This window comes from Haliotis rufescens, unplaced genomic scaffold, assembly GCF_023055435.1.
Source record: "Haliotis rufescens isolate VD_foot unplaced genomic scaffold, xgHalRufe1.0.p SCAF_15, whole genome shotgun sequence".
Lineage (NCBI taxonomy): Eukaryota > Metazoa > Mollusca > Gastropoda > Lepetellida > Haliotidae > Haliotis > Haliotis rufescens.
In genome coordinates, this window is record NW_025963835.1 from 33,787,609 (window position 1) to 33,812,303 (window position 24,695).

The following is a 24,695-nucleotide window of genomic DNA, read 5'->3' on the forward strand; positions in this document are numbered from 1 at the left end:
TCATGATATGAATTGTACATTTAGATTTGAATGGAGAATTGATAAAGAAGAAATATTTATTTGTTACTTATCTTCAGACAAGTTTGTATCACTTGATGAAAAAGCAGCTGATGCCGTATTCACAAATATTGATGAAAGTATCGAGTTAATTAGAGAGGCACTTATATTTCTTGAAAAGAATTGAAAAATATTTGGAAGATAACATGAAATCGTTGAAAGAATTTTGGACAACCCTCGGAAAGCTAAATCCACATTATGAGTTTAAAATTAATATTGAAATTGATAAATGGTATGATTATTAAAATATGTTTAGTGGTTATGGTGATAGGGATCATACCTACTTTGAATTTTCAGATCAGGAAACATGTGACAATGACATAACTGCTACAATTCTTGACTCGCCAATTACAAGAGAGGAAATTCAAAAAGCTATCTACGATTTGAAAAACAGCAAGAGTTCCGGGAGAGATGGTTTAATTCCAGAGTTTTTTAAACATTCTGTCAATATTCTACTCCCATGCCTTGAACTACTGTTTAATATGATTTTAGAAACGTTTTATTTCCCCAAAGAGTGGACTATCGGTGTGATTATTCCACTACATAAATCAGGATCACGTACCGATACAAACAGCTATCGAGGAACTACCCTTCTGAGTGTTTTTTGCAAAATATTTCTTTCTATTATCAATAAAAGGCTCACCTTTTGGCCAGATTCATTAGATAAAATTTCGAAAGAACAAGCAGGTTTTAGACAAGGGTACTCAGCCACGGATAATATTTTCATACTTAATACGATTATTCACAAATACATGCAGAGAAAAGATGAAAAATGTTATGCATTTTTTGTAGATTTGCAAAAGGGCGTTTGATTCTGTAAAGAAAAATATAATGCTGTCATTGTTTCTTTCAAATGGTGTGAGTAACAAAATGGGTAAATTATTATGCAATATTTATTAAAATGTAAAGTCATGTGTTAAAAATCGGGGAATATATTCTGATGTCTTCACATGTAACATTGGTGTATGCCAAGGCTGTATTCTTAGCCCCTTCCTGTTCTGTTTTTTCATAACCTGGCTATACAAATTATGGATAACTGTACGGTTGGCATCCAGCTGCATCCAGATATTGTTAAGATATGTCTGTTGCTTTTTGTTGATATAGTTCTGTTCTCTAGAGCTATAAAAAGTTTCCAGAATTTGATAGATCAAATGGAGCTATACTTTTCTAAATGTAAACTCCAAGTGAACATTGAGTAAACGAAAGTGTTGGTTTTTAAAAAAGAAATATAAGTAGGGAAAATGTTTCTTCAACTCACAACCATTACAAATTGTCACTTTTTGTAAATATCAGGGGGTAACCTTCACAGGCTGATTATCGTGGAATTACCACATCAGTAAGGCAGCAATGCAGGCAAAAAAGATTCCCATGGCAATCTTACAGAGGTTTAAAACTTTCCCTGATCTTTCATATAAAACCTTATCTTTCATATAAAAATATTTGATACAAACATTACTCCAATTCTTTTATTTGAAGCAGAGGTCTGAGGTCATACTGAATACATAACTATTGAACTGGCCAATTTATATGCTTGTCAACGATTCCTTGGCGTAAAGAACTGTACATCGAGTGTTATGGTATATGGTGAATGTGGGCGTGTACCACTTTACATATTTCAACATGTAAGAATTCTCAAGTATTGGTTCAAGATTCTTAAGATGCCTATTGATAGATTACCTAGAAAATGTTATAGTACGATGTTATTGTATGAAAAACATGGAATTCCCAATTGGGTATATGATGTGATGTCGTTATTAAATGAATGCGGCTATGGGTATGTTTGGCATAATCAATGTATACCAAACAATCTAGATTCATTTTTAGTATATATACACCAAAGACTTAAGGACATGTACTTACAAAAATGGTCATCGAAAGTTTTAAATTCAGAAAAATGCAATGATTACAAGCTTTTTAAGACAACTATTTCCCCAGAACACTGTTTGTATGAATAAGTTTAGCACAATAGATGCAGCTCTCATAGACTTAGGATCGAAGTAGGCAGACATAGAAACAGAGCCAGAGAATTGAGAATATGGGAGCTATGTGGTTTAAATGTGATTGAAGATGAGTTTCATTTTCTGTTAGTTTGTCCAAAAATACGACCACCCGAAAACAGAATTGTACTATGGGGCTGAGGCCTTTCAGTATGGAATAAAACTCATCCTTATACAAATTCATCTCTCTCTCTCTCTCTCTCTCTCTCTCTCTCTCTCTCTCTCTCTCTCTCTCTCTCTCTCTCTCTCTCTTCTCTCCCTCAGCCCCCTTTCTCTCCCTCTCTCTCTCTCTCTCTCTCCCTCTTCATTACCCGCCCTCTCTCTCCCTCAGCCCCCTCTCTCATTACCCTCTCTCTCTCTCTCCCTCATCTCCCTCACCCCCTTCTTTCTCTCTCTCTCATCTCCCTCACCCCCCCTCTCTCTCTCCCCCTTCTCTCTCCCTCATCTCTCTCTCTCTCCCTCATCTCCCTCACCCCCCTTCTCTCTCTCTCTCTAACTCTCTCTCTCTCTCAAAGGCACATGTATCGACCACTGATATGAAATACTGACGTGAGGTCTCGCACAAATTGATGAATAAGTTTCATACTTTGTAATCAAATTAAAATATATTTTCCTAGTTCATAACAAAAATCACAATACACATGAGTCGTGTTTAAAGGTTTATTGAATACAGATTTGACTCAATGCCTTCTACACATTTTATTGCTTGCTTTTCAACACGCAGTGGCGGTCTGTCTCCCTGAAATGAGAAGTATATGATAAAGTCAATATCATAACTATCTGGTTACTTCCTGTACAGACTGTTTAGTCTCTATAGTTTCACTATCACTTTTGGGTTTGCCTGTTTCTCGTGAAACTGTGTATTCGAAATAATATTTTTGCAACCATATTCTGTATTCAGAAAAGGTTAAAACAAGAAATGTATGTTAAAGAAATACATGTAAATACATGAAAAACACCTTGAGAGTTGTATGATCTGTTTATCTTAACTGAGTGAGTGAGTATGGTTTTACGCCGCTTTAAGCAATATACCAGCAATATCACGGCGACACCAGAAATTGACTTCAAAGATTGTACCCATGTGGGGAATCCAAACAGGGCTTCGGCGTAAAGGGCAAACGCTTTAACCACAAGGCTACCCCATCGCCCCTTATCTGCCATCTACACATTGATTGTTAGTCTGTCATTCGATCATTCAGAAATATGTTTGTTTGTTTGTTCGTTCGTTCGTTCGTTCGTTCGTTCGTTCGTTCGATTATTTGTTGTTGTTTAAGGTCGCTCTCAGCAACATTCCAACTATATAACGGCGGTCTGTAAATAATCGTTTCCTGACCAGACATTCCAGTGATTGATATCATGAGCATCGATCCACACACTTGGGATACGATGCCATGCATCCACCAAGTCAGCTAGCCTGACCACCTGATCCCGTTAGTCGCCTCCTACGACAAGCGCAGTCGCCTCTTACGACAATCATGGGTTGCTGAAGACCTATTCTTACCGGGGTTTTCACGGGTGATACAACTTAATACACACTTGGTTAATATATCTACTATGATGATTAAAGGTTATAACATGGAAACTTATTCTCCTATTAAATAATGACACGAACCTGTGGCACTTGTATGATTCTAACGATAAAATCTTACCCACTCTGCCAATTATGGGCTGAAAAAGACAAAAACTTGTTTATTATATGTATCACTTCAATGTTTTTTTTGTTGTTTAACGCCGCACTCAGCAACATTCCAGCTATAAACAAAGGAGTCTGGACCAGACAATCCAGTGATTGGCATCGTGAGCATCGATCCAAGCAATTGGGTTATCGAGCCCGACCAGCAGATTCTGTTAGTCGCCTCTTGCGACAAGCATGGGTTTCTGAAGACCTATTCTAACCCTGATCTACACGGGGACAAGCATGGGTTGCTGAAGACCTATTCTAACCCTGATCTACACGAGGACAAGCATGGGTTGCTGAAGACCTATTCTAACCCTGATCTTCACGGGGACAAACATGGGTTGACGAAGACCTATTCAAACCCTGATTTTCACGGGGACAAACATGGCTTGCTGAAGACCTATTCTAACCCTGATCTTCACGGGGACAAGCATGGGTTTCTGAAGACCTATTCTAACCCTGATCTACACGGGGACAAACATGGGTTGCTGAAGACCTATTCTAACCCTGATCTACACGAGGACAAGCATGGGTTTCTGAAGACCTATTCTAACCCTGATCTACACTGCGACAAGCATGGGTTGTTGAAGACCTATTCTGACCCTGATCTTCACGGGGACAAACATGGCTTGCTGAAGACCTATTCCAACCCCGATTTTCACGGTTGTCTGTATATGTTGGTATTTGGAAGGCTATAACAAGGCAAGAGGTATGGACCCTGAGCGATACCTTCCTCAACGGATCAAATCAACTTAAAACACGACTATGGCTGAATAAAAATAAGAGGAACAACTGGAACAAAACTGTTCACATATTCATTTGTTTTCCGTCAACTGGTCCTGCGCTTGGTTACCATGATGTCTACTCGTAGTTCTGTGATGTACATGGGATTAATAACTGGTTTTGTAACTTTCTGAAGATGGTATAAGAATGATATATCCTGTTGTGCCGTGTTCCATGTTTTGACATGTCTCCTGGGCTATGTGATGTTGCTGTTGTGATTTAACTTACCAGTCTGGTTCGAATCCGAGACTCGGACAGTCACTGGGGTTGGACGTGGTGTACTCCAGAGTGTCCGCCGACTCCAAGGATGTGGCGTTGAAAATGCCGAGATCGCTTAAAGAAGATAAAACATGCCTGTTACAACCATCATAATCATTTCCCATCCAAGATCAAATGGGGTTTGACATAACAGATCTTAGGTACTCAATGGGTAACCGGTTGAAACCACAAAGACATCCTAGTTAGACATCCTCGGATTGTCTGGAAGAGAACTTGAATGATTTGGCTTTATTTTCGATGATCAAACCAAAAAGTATCATGATATGTCATAACAGGATTTTGGTGACTGTATCCGACCAGATATGTGAGTAATTCGTTTGTTTCTGTACACAATGTAGCATTGTTCTTCATTTCATTGAGGGGCGGTCGGGTGGCCTAGTGGTTAAAGTGATCACTTGTCACACCGAAGACCCGGGTTCGATTCCCGACATGGGTAAAATCTGTGAAGCCCATTTCTGGTGTCCCCCGCCGTGATATTGCTGGAATAGTGCTTAAAGCGGCGTAAAACCATACTCACTCGCTCACTCACTTTCCTTACACTGACCTGACACCTGGGTAGGCCAGGTATATCAAAGAAGAACAGCGGTTGACCTTGACGTCCCCGGATGGTTCGCCCGGAATGCAGTACAGCAGCTTGAAACAGTTGGTCGCAATGTCGTAAATCCACACACCACCAGCAGCATCAATAAACACGATCCTGTCTGTCGAAGAAAACAAATCAAATTTTGCATTAATCACCACTTCATCACAAAGAATGACATGCAACATGTTGTAGATACAGCTAGTCATCTCAGCATGGATTAGCTGCTTACCCCTTTTCTCAACACAATTTCAAATGAAAGTTTTGTTTGTTTGTTGTTTAAGGCCACACTCAGCAATGTTCCAGCTACATGACGGCGTGCTGTTAATACTCCGAGTCTGGACCAGACACTGTTGAGTCTTACTAGGTCTTCAGCAACCCATGCTTGCCGTAAAAACGACTATACGTATTGTAAGAGGCGACTAACGGGATCGGGTGGTCAGGCTCGCTGACTTGGTTGATGCATGTCATCGTATCCCAAATGCGTGGATCGAGGTCAATCACTGGATTATTTACAGACCGCCGTCATATAGCCTGAATATTGCTGAGTGCGGCGTTAAACAACAAACAAAGAAGGTTGGGGAATATGTTCCACTGTACGTGGTATATGTTTTGTTATACGTACTATCGTCAATGACGTCAAACGATGTAATGGACATTGAAAACTTCAGTTTGGTCTGCAAATCTCCACCTGTCTCGTTGACGCACTTGATCTCCTTGCAGTCGCTGAAGTACACTCGCCTTAAAGAGAAGATGATTCCTTGCAGTCAACATGGAGTATTGTTTACTTGCCTGACAAACGTATGCCAAATTTCATTTGAGGATACTTCAGACGTTTTTGTTTTGAAACATCACCCACCAATGTGCTTGGTGTCTTATATTTATAAGGTCAAGCACCTAATCAGATGTATATATTGAACAATCTGACCAGGTGTTGCCATTGACCTTGCTGGTCTATACTTGGCAATATTCCAAGCTTTCGCTTGAACTTTTAACTGTTAATATGTAAAACTTGAATAACATTACTCAATCTATTTACTAAGATAAGGAACATTCACGAGCAGAGATGGTAAATATGGTAAATAAGATCGCCACGCCTTGGTGCCCTGATACCCACTGTAGTTGGCCTCACGAACCATAAGGCTTTATGTTTTAAAAGACAGGTTTGGATGTTTCAAGAGAAATAAACCAATCCGAGAAAAGGAGTATGAGAAAAATATTATTACATTCTTTTTCCCACTTGTGTCACTGGTGAACGGCTGGCCCAGTTGTCTAAGGCGCCGCAAGTTGCTGTTCAGAGTTGCGTCCCTTTGGTACGCCAGAAACCTACGATTGTTGGTTCGAATCCCGGTTCGCCCCGATTATGTTTCTAAGTTTGTCAGCACCATACCCGTGCTCGTAGGTTTCACCGAAGTGGTAAACGTCTGAGACCCGCATCACTTCGGTCTTTCCTCCCACATTAAGCAGACACGCCGTGATATAACTGGAATACTGTTCAAAGCACCGTTAAATCCAACACACTCACTCACTCACTTGACCTACACTGCATATAATTAATCTTAAATTGAATAATTAAGGAACTAGACCGTTATGAACAGTAATTTTGTGTAAAATACAGAAACATAACAGCGATACCAACCCATTAAAAGCTCTGACTTTCCCAGCCTCGCAGGAAATCATGGTATGAAGCTGCACAGGTCCGCCAGATGTAGGAATGGACGCAAGGAAATTGATACCCGCGTTGTTAAAATTATTAATGGCGAAATACAGCAGATCATCCAAGACAGCGATACCAGTACCGCTTCCAAACGGTGAACCTAGACAGAGACAAACATATAATACACAAATATAATAGTGTAATATGGAAGCATACAGTCAACATTTGTAGTTTAACGGGCGGTGGGGTAGACTAGTGGTTAAAGAGTTCGCTCGTTACGCCGACGACCCAGGTTCGATTCCCCAAATGGGTACAATGTGTCAAGCCCATTTCTGGTGTCCCCCGCCGTGATATTGCTTGAATATTGCTAAAAGCGGCGTAAAACCTTACTCACTCACTCCTGTATACGCGTACTGCTATAACAAGAAGCTTCAACCATCCATAGAAGAAAATGAAAATGGTGTGAAAATTCTAGATTGGTTTCCGCATTATTGTTTAACTTCTTAGTGTTTGATTGTTGACGTTTCTGTATTACTGGCAGGACATTAACCAGGTAATGAGGGTGTAACGACTTACCGTGTAGTAGGTTCAATGTGTTCCCAGCCGTGGTCCTGGACTCGCAAACAATCCGGAGGGGCGGATACGAAACATAGTATATGCTGTAACTTGATGCATTGTCTCCGCTTACTGTAAAAGCGCTGACATTATAAGTCACATCCAAACTCGGCAGGATGGTCCCCACTGGGTCAACCTGAGCAATGTCATTCCGACTGCATCCACCAACAAGTGCGGCACATCCTTCAACTGTAAAACATCGTTAATCTTGTGATTGGGAAATTTGTTTTTAATTTCCCAATAATACGACATTATTTGAGAGGAAAGTGGCGGAAATATCAATATAGAGAAGGACAAAGGATTGGTTTTAAATATGAACTTTTCAGGGCTTTAAGCTGTAATCAGGTACAGTCTTCCAATAGAAAAAGTATGTACATATGTATTGTAAAACGCAAAATCAACTTGGCATGAGAAATAATGTGATATCTAAAAGTACGACGATGGACAATATAACATTTTGCAAATAGATTTCATACCAGAGGTCTGCCTCGTCATTCAGAAATATGTTTGTTTGTTTGTTTGTTGTTTAACGCCGCAATTATCCAGTTATATCTGGTCTGTAAATAATCGAGCCTGGACCAGACAATACAGTGACTGACATCATGAGCATCGGTCTACGCTGCTGACATTCATTTACCAAGATAGCGAGCCTTACCACCCAATCACTTAAGTCGCTTCTTACAAGCATGGATTGCTGGAGGTCAATTCTATTCCGCATCTTAACGGGGCACAAGCATGGATTGCTGGAGACCAATTCTAACCCGGATCTTAACGGGGGACAAGCATGGATTGCTGGAGGTCAATTCTATCCCGGATCTTAACGGCGCACAAGCATGGGTTGTTGGAGACCAATTCTAACCCGGTTCTTAACGGGGGACAAGCATGGGTTGCTGGAGGTCAATTCTATCCCGGATCTTAACGGGGCACAAGCATGGGTTGTTGGAGACCAATTCTAACCCGGTTCTTAACGGGGGACAAGCATGGATTGCTGGAGGTCAATTCTATCCCGGATCTTAACGGGGCACAAGCATGGATAGCTGGAGACCAATTCTATCCCGGATCTTAACGGGGGACAAGCATGGATTGTTGGAGACCAATTCTATCCCGGATCTAAACGGGGGACAAGAATGGATTGCTGGAGACCAATTCTAACCCCGATCTTAAAAGGGGACAAGCATGGATTGCTGGAGACCAATTCTATCCCGGATCTAAACGGGGGACAAGCATGGATTGCTGGAGACCAATTCTAACCCAGATCTTAAAAGGGGACAAGCATGGATTGCTGGAGGTCAATTCTAACCCGGATCTTAACGGGGCACAAGCATGGATTGCTGGAGACCAATTCTATCCCGGATCTAAATGGGGGACAAGCATGGATTGCTGGAGACCAATTCTAACCCGGATCTTAACGGGGGACAAGCATGGATTGCTGGAGACCAATTCTAACCCGGATCTTAACGGGGGACAAGCATGGGTTGTTGGAGACCAATTCTAACCCGGATCTTAACGGGGGACAAGCATGGATTGTTGGAGACCAATTCTAACCCGGATCTTAACGGGGGACAAGCATGGATTGGTGGAGACCAATTCTAACCCAGATCTTAAAAGGGGAAAAGTATGGGTTGTTGGAGACCCATTCTATCCCGGATCTTAACGGGGGACAAGCATGGATTGTTGGAGACCAATTCTAACCCGGATCTTAACGGGGGACAAACATGGATTGCTGGAGACCAATTCTTACCCTCATATTCACGGGGACAAACATGGGTTGCTGAAGACCTCGTCTACCCTGATATTCAATGGGACAAACATGCGTTTCTGAAGACCTTTTCCAACCCTGATATTCACGGGGACAAGCATGGGTTGCTGAAGACCTATTCTAACGCTGATCTTCACGGGGACAAAATTGGGTTGCTGAAGACCTATTCTAATCCTTCTATTCACGGGGACAAACATGGGTTGCTGAAGACCTAGCTTAACCCTACTATTCACGGGGACAAACATGTGTTTCTGAAGACCTATTCTAACCCTGATATTCACGGGGACAAACATGGGTTGCTGAAGACCTTTTCTAGCCCTGCTATTCACGTGGACAAACATGGGTTGCTGAAGACCTATTCTAACCCTGATATTCACGGGGACAAGCATGGGTTGTATTACGAAATACAATTCATACAAGCATAAAGCTTGATAAAGTGAAAGGTATATATGACTGAATTTCAACTAGACAGTTGAACATTTCTTGTCTGGATCGTGTTTTCTTCAGTGTACTGAATTTGTCAGTTCAAATGTTCTAATGACTGTCAGCTTAAAAGTATTTTCATGGCCTTTCATAGATCAATCTGGTCTCTTTTGTCAACATGAAGGCGGTTCAGGTGAACGCTCTGTCCGATGTTGCCTTAATTCGTTTCTCTACTTACGTGCAGGACAGTCCGTTGATTGATCCCCGATCAATGCTGTGAGATTGTTGATAAGATCGCAAAGTGTGGCGTTGAGGGCTTCGAGATCACTTTCAAAGCAATCTCCGGGAGCTGAAACAGAAATATACATTAATATCGTTATTTATTTAAAACCATCACTTTGTGTTTGTCCCGGTTTATTGACGATACAATGCTGTCATCAGCCGTACATGTATTGGAACTTGGAACTTAAACACACCTGTAAATATGGAAACGTCTACAATTGTAAACAGTTCAGCTTTAAATAAGTTAGATTAAGTTTAAATAAGTTTTGACGCACCGTTTGTCAAATATCAGGCCACCAACATTTCCAATTTAAATACCGGATTTTTTGTGTAGTCAGGTTCAATGAACTACATACTATCTGTGCGTTTCTTTTTTTTGAAGAGTGTATTTGCATGTGCTTGAGACGGGTGCCACCGCTGGGACAAGATACGCACAACACTTTGCGAACACCTGGTATCATCACTATTTGATAGTTATTCATAAACACGTGGTGTAGTCGGAATCGTACAATCGACTATGGAAAGGATTTTGTCACTTGTTTTGAAAACATTTGTTTTTTAATTTTGTACACCACCATCCCACACTGCAAAGTTAAGGGAAAACTGATCAAAGTGGCATTTGTTTATAGGCGTTTTGGCCTAGAATTCAACTTAATCTTCAGGTTTATCATATTATGGGGAGGTTTCTCGGCAGGATAAGCCAACGGATGAAAACGGTACGCGTTTGTGTCATATAGGAATAGAGATGTAAATATGAAAGGTCAGGTAGGAACTACTTTCAGTGTTTACAAACAAACATGGCATCGCCCTTGTCGATAGCCATCGTGAACCTGCACAAACTACTGAAATAATTGTTGTCATTATCAATACAATATTATAAGATACTGAAAATTAGTGTGAGACGTAGCTTTGACATTTATCGAAGTTTTATTCGATAGTGATTTTTAAACACATGCTCACGATAACGTTGGAATTGTAGAATGAGTTCCGCGTTTGGCAGATACTTCTTTTGATTAAGGAAAGGGTTTTGTCGCTTTAAAAGACTACCCACCACTGTCATCGTGTTGTTTGCACCCTTACAATACACCGCCAACATTTTCTCTTGATTGTCATATTAGGCTAATCCTTCCGTTTCCTTTTCCATGCAATGCCATCACTCGATACCTCTTTGTATTTCTGTAATCAGCTGTTTTTTGCAAATATTCCCTACTTTTTTAGATTGTTTAGATCAAGAGTTCAACAGTCACTTAGCGCATACGCGATTGAAATGTAAATACTGAATCCTGAGATACAAGTGCTCCTCAATTGTTTGATAGGCATTACTTAGAAGTTGACGGATGACAAGGTAGACACAATTTTATGGATAACAACTTCTTTAATACTGTAAAAAGCGACGTTTCGGTATAGATCCTTATAGCGTTGTCAAGCAAGTGCTCCTGAAGCTAGAAAATATAGCTGAACTAAAGAAAAGCTATCAGATGCAGACCGCCTTCGTGGTCTATTCGTAGATAGTCTGCCCGGAGAGCGATAGGTCCGGGGCTCGATCCCCGGCCGCGTCATTTTATAAGACGTTATAATATGGTACTTGTTATTACCCTGTCTGGCGCTCGGCATTAAGGTCTGCTCGGCAATAGACATCACGTTGTAGGTTTAGATTAGATTAATCCTGTAATGCTTTATAGATCTTTTTAAAAAATGCCATTTACTTACTCTGACATGGACACTGTTCATCGGTGACATCAAAGATACTTTGGAAATCAGCCTTCGCGGTTTCTAGTTGAGTCAAGAGGCCAGCAAGCTTGTCGGGGAGCTCATCTGGCCCAGGCGGACATCCCAGCGATGGCGCAAGGACAGCCAGGAGAACTATGAAGAGACCGTTGTCGAACATCGTCATGTTGATTCCGATTGACTTTTTTCCTCATCCTCAAGAGTTATTATAGGCATTCGATACCTGTCACGTGTCCAGGCGCGTCACCCACGTGGTAATATCTACCACGCTGTATGTAATTGATTTTGACAAAGATTTGTGCAAACCCCAGCATATTTTTACGAATTGAAACAGATGGTAAGGTTAAGGTTTTGTCTGTTTGACATATATTTTGAATTGGTTGAAGGACATCATACAACCTTCGTGTAGAGCGGATTGGATATCAAAAGTTCAGATCTCAGGGCAGAAAATGATCCTTGAGAAAAATGGTTTGTCCTATTTAGATTATTCATCCTTTACAAGAGAAGCGTGAAGACTTCTCGCTATCGCCCGCCTTGATATGGCAGGAATAATGCCAATGCACTTACAAATTGCTTATTATTCCAGCTTTATATTGAAACGAGATTCTAATCATGGACGTGGAACCTGATAAAGCATGTTCCCCTTCATGTCGAGCAGAGCGCCTCCATGGCTTCGTTGTAGTGCGTCCGCACGGAGAGCGAAAGGTCCGGGGTTCGATCCCCGACCTTGTCATACCGAAAAAATCCGTTAAAAGATCGTACTTGTTGATGCCCTGTCAGGCGCTCGGCATTGTGGGGCTCAAACAAGGACTGGTCGGCCCGGAGTTAGTATAGTGTGTCTGAGTGAGGTTTTCATGTTAAACTGGCGGGCTTGGAGTCAGTATACTGTGTCTGAGTGAGGTTTTCATGTTAAACTGCAGCATGCTATCTCAGTGTGCTATAATGTGCAATTATCTTGGACGCGACGTTAACCCCCCATTTCAATTCACCCTCTGTTGGTGACGACTCAAATTTCTTGGCTGCCCAGGCGCATGGGGGCATGAACATTGTCTTCACATTTCATGGAAAGACGGACTTTGTTTTTAGCTTAGCTTTTCAATCTTTTATCTGCCACTTAAGTGATTCCAGAATTGATCTCAGGTAAACATTCCATTTACTGAATATGACACATAACTTGTCAGTAACAACGGGTCAGTATGTCATATCAGTGGGCTATACCTGTCCCTTACCCAGGTCTATCTGACGTCAGTATTTCATATCAGAGGGCTATGCCTGTCCCTTACCCAGGTCTATTACACTTCAGTATTTCATATCAGTGAGCTATGCCTGTAACTTACCCAGGCCTATACACGTCAGTATTTCATATCAGTGAGCTATACCTGTCCCTTACTAAGGCCTATACACGTCAGTATTTCATATCAGTGGGCTATGCCTGTCCCTTACCCAGGTCTATCTCACGTCAGTATTTGATATCAGTAGGCTATGCCTGTCCCTTACTTAGGCCTATACACGTCAGTATTTCTTATCAGAGAGCTATGCCTGTCCCTTACCCAGGTCTATCTTACGTCAGTGTTTCAGATCAGTGAGCTATACCTGTACCTTACCCAGGTCTATCTCACGTCAGTATTTCATATCAGTGAGCTATACCTGTCCCTTTTTACCAGGTCTATCTCACGTCAGTATTTTATATCAGTGAGCTGTACCTGTACCTTACCCAGGTCTATCACACGTCAGTATTTCATATCAGTAAGCTATACCTGTACCTTACCCAGGTCTACCTCACATCAGTATTTCATATCAGTGAGCTTTTCTTGTACCTTACCCAGGTCTATCACACGTCAGTATTTTATATCAGTGAGCTTTTCTTGTACCTTACCCAGGTCTATCACACGTCAGTATTTCATATCAGTGAGCTGTACCTGTAACTTACCGAGGTCTATCACACGTCAGTATTTCATATCAGTGAGCTGTACCTGTAACTTACCCAGGTCTATCACACGTCAGTATTTTATATCAGTGAGCTGTACCTGTAACTTACCGAGGTCTATCACACGTCAGTATTTCACATCAGTGAGCTATACTTGTACCTTACCCAGGTCTATCACACGTCAGTATTTCATATCAGTGAGCTTTTCTTGTACCTTACCCAGGTCTATCACACGTCAGTATTTTATATCAGTGAGCTGTACCTGTACCTTACCCAGGTCTATCACACGTCAGTATTTTATATCAGTGAGCTGTACCTGTACCTTTCCCAGGTCTATCACACGTCAGTATTTCATATCAGTAAGCTATAGCTGTACCTTACCCAGGTCTATCACACGTCAGTATTTCATATCAGTGAGCTATACTTGTACCTTACCCAGGTCTATCACACGTCAGTATTTCATATCAGTGAGCTATACCTGTACCTTACCCAGGTCTATCACACGTCAGTATTTCATATCGGTGAGCTATACTTGTACCTTACCCAGGTCTACCTCACGTCAGTATTTCATATCAGTGAGCTATACCTGTACCTTACCCAGGTCTATCACACGTCAGTATTTCATATCAGTAAGCTATACCTGTACCTTACCAAGGTCTATCACACGTCAGTATTTCATATCAGTAAGCTATACCTGTACCTTACCCAGGTCTACCTCACGTCAGTATTTCATTTCAGTGAGCTATACCTGTACCTTGCCTAGGTCTATCTGACGTCAGTATTTCATATCAGTGGGCAACACCTGTACCTTACTAAGGTCTGACTCACGTTAGTATACCATATCCGTGGGCTATGCCTGTCCCTTACCCAGGTCTATATGACGTCAGTACTTCATATCAGTGGGCTATACCTGTCCCTTACCCAGGTCTGTCTCACGTCTGTAGTTCATATTAGTGGGCTATACCTGTGCCTTACACAGGTCTATCTCACCTCAGTATTTCATATCAGTGAGCTATACTTGTACCTTACCCAGGTCTATCACACGTCAGTATTTCATATCAGTGAGCTTTTCTTGTACCTTACCCAGGTCTATCACACGTCAGTATTTTATATCAGTGAGCTGTACCTGTACCTTACCCAGGTCTATCACACGTCAGTATTTTATATCAGTGAGCTGTACCTGTACCTTACCCAGGTCTATCACACGTCAGTATTTCATATCAGTAAGCTATACCTGTACCTTACCCAGGTCTATCACACGTCAGTATTTCATATCAGTGAGCTATACCTGTACCTTACCCAGGTCTATCACACGTCAGTATTTCATATCAGTGAGCTATACCTGTACCTTACCCAGGTCTATCACACGTCAGTATTTCATATCGGTGAGCTATACTTGTACCTTACCCAGGTCTACCTCACGTCAGTATTTCATATCAGTGAGCTATACCTGTACCTTACCCAGGTCTATCACACGTCAGTATTTCATATCAGTGAGCTATACCTGTACCTTACCAAGGTCTATCACACGTCAGTATTTCATATCAGTAAGCTATACCTGTACCTTACCCAGGTCTACCTCACGTCAGTATTTCATTTCAGTGAGCTATACCTGTACCTTGCCTAGGTCTATCTGACGTCAGTATTTCATATCAGTGGGCAACACCTGTACCTTACTAAGGTCTGACTCACGTTAGTATACCATATCCGTGGGCTATGCCTGTCCCTTACCCAGGTCTATATGACGTCAGTACTTCATATCAGTGGGCTATACCTGTCCCTTACCCAGGTCTGTCTCACGTCTGTAGTTCATATTAGTGGGCTATACCTGTGCCTTACACAGGTCTATCTCACATCAGTATTTCATATCAGTGGGCTATGCCTGTACCTTACCCAGGTCTATCTCACGACAGTGTTTTATATCAATGAGCTATACCTGTACCTTACCCAGGTCTTTCTGACGTCAGTATTTCATATCAGCGGGCTATACCTGTACCTTACCCAGGTCTGTCTCACGTCAGTATTTCATATCAGTGTGCTATGCCTGTCCCTTACCCAGGTCTATCTGACGTCAGTATTTGATATCAGGGGGCTATTCCTGTACCTTACCCAGGTCTATCTCACGACAGTATTTCATATCAGTGAGCTATACCTGTAACTTACCCAGGTCTATCACACGTCAGTATTTCATATCAGTGAGCTTTTCTTGTACCTTACCCAGGTCTATCACACGTCAGTATTTTATATCAGTGAGCTGTACTTGTACCTTACCCAGGTCTATCACACGTCAGTATTTCATATCAGTGAGCTGTACCTGTAACTTACCGAGGTCTATCACACGTCAGTATTTCATATCAGTGAGCTGTACCTGTAACTTACCCAGGTCTATCACACGTCAGTATTTTATATCAGTGAGCTGTACCTGTAACTTACCGAGGTCTATCACACGTCAGTATTTCACATCAGTGAGCTATACTTGTACCTTACCCAGGTCTATCACACGTCAGTATTTCATATCAGTGAGCTTTTCTTGTACCTTACCCAGGTCTATCACACGTCAGTATTTTATATCAGTGAGCTGTACCTGTACCTTACCCAGGTCTATCACACGTCAGTATTTTATATCAGTGAGCTGTACCTGTACCTTACCCAGGTCTATCACACGTCAGTATTTCATATCAGTAAGCTATACCTGTACCTTACCCAGGTCTATCTCACGTCAGTATTTCATATCAGTGAGCTATACCTGTACCTTACCCAGGTCTACCTCACGTCAGTATTTCATATCAGTGAGCTTTTCTTGTACCTTACCCAGGTCTATCACACGTCAGTATTTTATATCAGTGAGCTGTACCTGTACCTTTCCCAGGTCTATCACACGTCAGTATTTCATATCAGTAAGCTATACCTGTACCTTACCCAGGTCTATCACACGTCAGTATTTCATATCAGTGAGCTATACCTGTACCTTACCCAGGTCTACCTCACGTCAGTATTTCATATCAGTGAGCTTTTCTTGTACCTTACCCAGGTCTATCACACGTCAGTATTTTATATCAGTGAGCTGTACCTGTACCTTTCCCAGGTCTATCACACGTCAGTATTTCATATCAGTAAGCTATACCTGTACCTTACCCAGGTCTACCTCACGTCAGTATTTCATATCAGTGAGCTTTTCTTGTACCTTACCCAGGTCTATCACACGTCAGTATTTTATATCAGTGAGCTGTACCTGTACCTTTCCCAGGTCTATCACACGTCAGTATTTCATATCAGTAAGCTATACCTGTACCTTACCCAGGTCTATCACACGTCAGTGTTTCATATCAGTAAGCTATACCTGTACCTTACCCAGGTCTATCACACGTCAGTGTTTCATATCAGTAAGCTATGCCTGTACCTTACCCAGGTCTATCACACGTCAGTATTTCATATCAGTAAGCTATACTTGTACCTTACCCAGGTCTACCTCACGTCAGTGTTTCATATCAGTAAGCTATGCCTGTACCTTACCCAGGTCTACCTCACGTCAGTATTTCATATCAGTGAGCTATACCTGTACCTTACCCAGGTCTATCACACGTCAGTATTTCATATCAGTGAGCTATACTTGTACCTTACCCAGGTCTACCTCACGTCAGTATTTCATATCAGTGAGCTATACCTGTACCTTGCCTAGGTCTATCTGACGTCAGTATTTCATATCAGTGGGCAACACCTGTACCTTACTAAGGTCTGACTCACGTTAGTATATCATATCCGTGCGCTACGCCTGTCCCTTACCCAGGTCTGTCTCACGTCTGTAGTTCATATTAGTGGGCTATACCTGTGCCTTACACAGGTCTATCTCACCTCAGTATTTCATATCAGTGGGCTATGCCTGTACCTTACCCAGGTCTATCTCACGACAGTGTTTTATATCAATGAGCTATACCTGTACCTTACCCAGGTCTATCTCACGACAGTATTTCATATCAGTGGGCTATACCTGTACCTTACTCAGGTCTGTCTCACGTCAGTATTTCATATCAGTGTGCTATGCCTGTCCCTTACCCAGGTCTATCTGACGTCAGTATTTCATATCAGTGGGCTATTCCTGTACCTTACCAAGGTCTATCTCACGACAGTATTTCATGTCAGTAGGCTATGCCTGTACCTTACCCAGGTCTGTCAAACGTCAGTATTTCATATCAGTGGGCTATGCCTGTCCCTTACCCAGGTCTATCTGACGTTAGTATTTCATATCAGTGGGCTATGCCTGTACCTTACCCAGGAGAGAGAGAGAGAAATATGTTTCGAAGCGTAGTCACCAATTTGCAACTCGTGCGGTGAAGCTGCCAGGTGTGGTTGGACACAGTTCCCCACGACCTGTCCCCAGACACATGCTGGCTTTTTCCGCCACATCAATAATTTTCAATTTCAGAAGACACCCTGCTAGGCATAAAGAAAGTATACACCCACGTTTGATGATGGCTCAAACTGTAATAAAAACGAAATGGCCATTCGATGACGATATTCTCTTATACCAATTATAGCAAAGTACACGATTAGCACCCTTACGTAGCGGTTGCATATCGCTTGATCGCATATCGAGTAGGGATGAGTGTCCACGAGATGGGATGGGTGTCAATCGGATTGGATGAGTGTCCATGGGGTGTGATGAGTGTCAACGAGGTCGGATGCTTGTCCACGAGATGGGATGAGCGTCCACGAGGTGGGATAAGTGTGAACGAGTAGGGATGCGTGTTCACGAGTTGGGTTGATTGTCGAGGGGATGAGAGGAGTGTCGATGGGATGGGATGAGCGTCCACGAGGTGGGATAAGTGTCCAAGAGGTGGAATGATTCTCCCCGATGTGGGATAAGTGTCATCGAGTAGGGATGAGTGTACACGAGATGGAATGAGTGTCCTCGAGGTTGAATGAGTGTCCTCGAGTTTGCATGAGTGTCCACGGGGTGGGATGAGTATCCACGAGGTGGGATGAATGTCCAAGAGGTGGGATAAGTGTCCAAGCGGTGGGATGAATGTTCAAGAGGTGGGATGAGTGTCCACAAGGTGGGATAAGTGTCCAAGAGGTGGGATGATTCTCCACGAGTTGGGATACGTGTCATCGAGTAGGGATGAGTGTACACGAGGTGGAATGAGTGTCCTCGAGGGGGTAAGAGTGTCCTCGAGGTGGTATGAGTGTCCACGAGATGGGATAAATGTCAACGAGTAGGGATGAGTGTCCACGAGATGGGAAGAGTGTCCACGAAGTGGGATAAGTGTCGAAGAGGTTGGATGAGTGTCCAAGAGGTGGGATGATTGTCCACGAGGTGGGATAAGTGTCATCGAGTAGGGATGAGTGTACACTAGATGGGATGAGTGTTCTCGAGGTGGTATGAGTGTCCTCGGTTTGGAATGAGTGTCCACTGGATGGGATGAGTGTCCACGAGGTGGGACGAGTTCCCACGAGGCTGGATGAATGTCCATGAGATGGGATAAGTATGCGCGAGTAGGGATTAGTGTCCACGAGATAGGTTTATTGTCCACGAGGTGGGATAAGTGTCAACGGCTAGTGTATACGAGATGGGGTGAGTTTTCACGATGTGGTATGAGTGTCTTTGGGATAGGATGAGTGTCCACGGGATTGGATGACTGTCCTCGGGATGGGATGAGTGTCCATGAGGTGGTGTTTGTGTCCACGGGGTGGGATGAGTGTCATCCAAGAGTTTGGATGAGTCGCCTTGAGGTGTGATGAGTGTCCACGAGTTGGCATGAGTGTCCGCGGGGTGGGATGAGTGTCCACGAGGTGGAATAAGTGCCCAAGAGTTGGATGAGTGTCCACGAGTTGGGATGAGTTTCCAAGAGGAGGGATGAGTGGCCATGTTGAATGAATGTCCACGAGATGGGATGAGTGTCCACGAGGTGGGATAAGTGTCAACGGTTTTGGATGAGTGTCAAACGGAGTGGGTTGAGCGTCCACGAGGTGGGTTGAGTGTCCACAGGGTGGGATGCGTGAGTGAGTGAGTGAGTTAATGCTTTACGTCACATCGGCAATATTTCAGCCATATCGTGACGAGAAGTTAGACATGTAATATACATATATTTAAACTGTATAAAAATCTGTCATCGAAGGACAGTATGAGAACTAGAATATCACAGATAAGATTTAAAACTAGTCGCAGAACATTCAAAAGTATTAAGTATTAAAGGAACAACACAATATAAAAATGGGCTAGAGATCGTCAGTAACTAAAGGGAGATCACCACACCAGGGACCATGGGGACTTACAGTACCTTTGCTTCCTGCATGGGTCCTGGCAGTATATCAACCCTTCAGTCACTGGCGATAGTATACCAGTTATAATAAAATGCCAAAAATCCTACGTTTTAAAATTCTGGCATGCATAATATTACATTGAATGATGTGGGACTTACATACCCTCTCAGGGGGACACTAATTTTGCACTACTTTAACCCCCTCGAGTGTACAGACACCAACAATCTCAGTTATAAATAAGCACTACCAACATGTAAAATAATACATTTAACACATCAAAATTTATGAAGAAGTTCGATTTCTTTAAAAAGACATAATATTAAACGAGAATTAACATCATTAAAAAGGTCCTTAATTGTTTTAACACTGAAATATTTATCCCTTGTGATGGAAAAATCAATGCAGTCAAGCTTGGCCGTGATTCTTTCATCACAAGGGACACAAAACGGAGGATCCTCACCTTTCAATCAGTATTCATTTGTATATCTGCTGTGGCCAATACGACATCGTCGCATAATGACCTCTTCAAATCTGGACTGCCCAAGTAGGTGTAACCGATATTTGGTTTAATTTGATGTAATTTATTGATACCTACTTGGGTGTCCCACTTCTTTTGCATCAGATCACGAATGTAAGATCTAATTGTAGGTTTAAAATCAGTGTAGGGTATGAGAAGTGGTGTCACAGATTTGTTGAGCGCTGCTTTAGCACCAGCATCGGCCATTGTGTTACCAGTGATACCAACATGGCTTGGTAACCAACAGAAGACGATGTCATATTGGCCAGTAGCAAGATAATTAAATAATTCGAGAATTTCGATTAAAAGTGGATGTTTGGATGACATATTTTTAATCGCCCGAAGGCCTGAAAGAGAATCTGAAAACAGTATGAGTTTTTTATGTTTAGATTGATTACTGATATATTTAAGTGCTGTAAAAATGGCGTTTGCTTCTGCAGTGAATATTGAACTGTTATCAGGTAAACGTGAAGATATTGTTCTGGATCCAATGACGGTGGCACTAGCAACTGCGCCACCATCCTTGGATCCATCTGTAAATATAGATTTATAAGTGTCATAATTGGTTCTTAATCGATTGTATTCTTCTTGGTAAATTAATTGGTTAGTATTTGATTTCTTTAGTTTTATTAATGTAAGGTCTACCTCTGGCTTTACCATTTGCCAAGGAGGAGATGAGAAAAGTTTAGTAGGAGCTATATCTTGGAGTTGAATATTAGAAGCTGATATTGCGGATTTTATTCTAACTCCGAGTGGTGGAGTGAGTGTTGATTTCTTATTGTAAAGATCTTCATAGAGAGGATTGAATTCGAAGATGCATTCAAAAGCTGGATTGGACTGATTAGAATATAATTTAGTGATGTATTGTAAAGATAATTTTGAACGGCGTTGTTTAAGAGAAGGCTCATCTGCTTCTATATAGAGACTGTGAATGGGAGACGTTCTAAAGGCTCCAAGGCAAAGCCTCAGGCCTTGATGATGGACGGATGAGTGACCTGTATAAGTGTAAGAGGGTTGTTTGATCCCCTCCCCACTTTGAATTAGAAACAACTTTCAATAAGTCGAGTGCCTTCAGACATTTAGCTTTTAGGTATTTAATATGTGGGAGGAAAGTTGAATGGTTATCAAAAATAAGTCCCAAGAACTTTGCCTCCTTCACCACTTTGATAGGGGTGCCATTTAGAAATAGCTCAGGCTCTTTATGCGGTTTATATTTCCTGCAAAAATGTATGCAGTTAGTTTTTGATTTGGAAAATTTAAATCCGTTCTCTAGACACAACTTGTGAATTTTATTGAGACATAATTGTAATTGCCTTTCTATTGTGTGCATATTTTTAGCACGACAAGATATGTTAAAATCATCCACAAAAAGTGATCCATCAACTGAATCATTTAAAACTTTTGACAAACTGTTAATTTTTATACTGAATAAAGTGACAGACAAAATACTGCCTTGTGGGACACCCTGATCCTGATTATAATGATCAGACAGGGTTGTACCCACTCGGACTTGAAACTGCCTGTCTGTTAAAAACTGGGATATAAAATGAGGCGTCTTGCCTTGGCATTTGAAATTTTAACAGTATTTAAATTATGGACAGTGGGATGTTTACGGAAGTACTTCTCCGCCTTCTTACGACATTTCCTAGCTTGTTTGCAATTAGCATCAAACCATGGTTTACGAACACGTGGGATGGACTTAGGTATTGATTCATTAGCAATTTCATTCAGTTGATCTGAAAACAACTGAATCGGGTCAGTAACATTCTGAAAAGACGTAGGTTGTAATTTATCTTTGCATAAAAATTGAAATAAAAGCCAATCAGCCTTCACAAAATTCCATCGAGGTGGAGGTGGATCATCAGCGGGATTAATGGGCTTAAGCACCGTGGGGAAATGGTCACTTCCACATAGGTCATCATGGACGGACCATGAGAATTCATTTAACAAAACTGAATCCGTCAAAGACAGATCTAGAGATGAATAGGTACCAGTAGCAGGGTGTAAGTAAGTGTCGGAGTCATCATTAAAAATGCAAAGATCGTTATCGGAAACAAAATCCTCGATCACTTTTCCCTTTTGATTAATGGTTGAACTTCCCCATAAAGGATTATGCCCATTTAGATCACCCATGATGACACAGGGCTTTGGGAGTGTGTCGTATAGTTTTTGTAGATCATTTCGCTGAAGACTTGAAGAAGGAGGAATGTATAATGAGCAAAATGTGAAGGCAATATGCAGTGTAAGTCAAACTGCAACTCCTTGCAGAGTCGAGTCAAGCGGAACAGGACTGTGAACACCGCCGCACTAAAATAGAAGCACCTCCAGTAGCTTTATCTCCTGGCGGAGAGAAGGGATGATATGAACTATATTGCTTTAAATCAAACTTATCTGTATTTTTAAGGTACGTCTCTTGAAAACAAATTGCTGATGGATTTAAATCACTTGTTAATAACTGCAGTTCATTAAAATTATGCCTAAGTCCTCTGCAATTCCATAGTATTATATAAGACAATTGAGTCATGGTGGCTCAATTGGAGATCGCTCGCGTGAATGTGAGGAGGAACTACTCCCCCGCCTGTCCTGTGAGGACAGAGTAACCTCCATGTCCAGAGGCCCAAAGGAGTTCTATAAAGGAACCTCTAAAGGTGAAGGGACAATAGGTTGATGTTTTCTACTCAATTTCTTTTTCTCTTTTTGTTTCAGATTTGCTGGTTGTTTCCCAGACGTTTGGGGTTGTGTCTCAGACTGAATCTCAGACTGAGATCCTGAATTTGATTGACTGATGACAGGAATAGGTGTGGGAATAGTGGAATTTGGAATAGTAGCAACAGGTTGTTCTGACTTGACCCATGTCAAGTCAGTCTGACATGAAATAGATGATGTTGTTACGGGGCGTGAGACTGCAGCGGAGTAAGAAATAGTTGATGTAGTTGTGGTCTGATCTTTCAATAGTTTCTTTGCATCCAGGTAGGGTATGTTCCTTTCACATTTCAGTTTCATTATTTTAGATTCAATCTGCCACACAGGGCAAGATTTAGATGAAGCAACATGTGGGCCAGAACAGTTTGCACATTTCAAATCATTTCCTTCTTGAATGTAAAACGTTTAACTGCAGTAACAGCCTGGTCTTCCAACTCCGTAGCGATTTCTTCTTCAGACATGTCGGACAGACAACGAGCCCTGTCACGAACAATGCCTCGGCAAGAATTTAATGTTCTGTGGACAGACACAGCAACCTCAAGATTGGCAAATGTAGAGATAGATAAAAGATTGAGAGATTGCTGTCTCCGTGCACACTCCACAAGAAGCGAACAACTACCGAGACGGGTAACGTTCTTGACTTCACCGCAAATCCCGGACACAGCCTTAGAAACAGCAAAAGGATTCAATTTGATAGGTAAGTTATCAGTAGCCCAGGAATCAATATTTTGAGAAAGATTTCCAGTTGTAATTTCAATTTCCTCTAGACGTCTCTTTTTTTCATTACGAGATGAACCAGATTGTGGGAGAGCCATGGTGAAAAGAAAATGATTCAGCACCCCTGTTCCCCACCCCCCATCGAGTGTCAACAAGGACGGTGTTATATTGCACCGGATATCCAGGATGCAAACACCAGGGATACAGGGATGTTATAATCCAGCAAATATGACGTGAATAGCTATATTTATCTACCAGATGTAGTGCCAGGCAGGTTCAGTCCATGACAAGAAACTGGAGACATACAGAATACAGAGGTCAACATCACCAGATTGGCCAATGAGCCACCGCCTTCTGGCGTAAGACTCTAGGCAATTTATTCAATCCAAAATGGAGAATTCACACAAGTTATTCACGGCCAAGACCAAAATATACATCAAAATACAACACAGTTGTGCATACACAATATTACGCACAGGGCCTGGCATGACCAGCCGATTGATAAGACCGGGCCCATCTTACCACCCGTCTAGGCGAAGTAAGGGTCAAAGTAGTGTGTTGGGCAAAAAACCACAGTTCCAGGAACCAGTGCCCTCAACTACCAGACTCCCGTCCTCCGCCGACACAGGGACGCAACCCACGACAAACGGGCTGCCCACTTTGGTCGCCTCTTACGACCAGCAATGGGGTGCTGTGGAAATATTCTAACCCGGTTCCACACGGGGGAAGAGC

The 24,695-nt window shown here is 42.0% G+C and overlaps 1 protein-coding gene across 1 annotated transcript; it reads right to left on the minus strand.

Moving 5' to 3' along the window:
• Nucleotides 1-2,700: 2,700 nt before the first annotated feature.
• On the minus strand, nucleotides 2,701-12,018 carry LOC125380128. The gene is made up of 9 exons (XM_048396490.1): nucleotides 11,821-12,018; nucleotides 10,067-10,177; nucleotides 7,608-7,835; nucleotides 7,014-7,191; nucleotides 6,000-6,115; nucleotides 5,339-5,495; nucleotides 4,744-4,848; nucleotides 3,704-3,722; nucleotides 2,701-2,793 (listed from the first exon to the last, which is right to left on the minus strand). Exons 1-8 carry the CDS (start codon nucleotides 12,002-12,004, stop codon nucleotides 3,716-3,718), a joined length of 1,086 nt encoding a protein of 361 aa, XP_048252447.1. The 5' UTR covers nucleotides 12,005-12,018; the 3' UTR covers nucleotides 2,701-2,793; nucleotides 3,704-3,715.
• Nucleotides 12,019-24,695: the final 12,677 nt, after the last annotated feature.

Excerpts from the sequence above, each read along its gene's own strand:
- LOC125380128 (XM_048396490.1), bottom strand. The coding sequence starts at position 12,004 with ATGACGATGTTCGACAACGGTCTCTTCATAGTTCTCCTGGCTGTCCTT. Across the intron at positions 6,116-7,013 it reads AAAGTCAGAGCTTTTAATGG|GCGAGTGTACTTCAGCGACT; the intron begins GTTGGTATCGCT and ends CTTCTCTTTAAG. Across the intron at positions 5,496-5,999 it reads GTTTGACGTCATTGACGATA|ACAGGATCGTGTTTATTGAT; the intron begins GTACGTATAACA and ends TTTCTTCGACAG.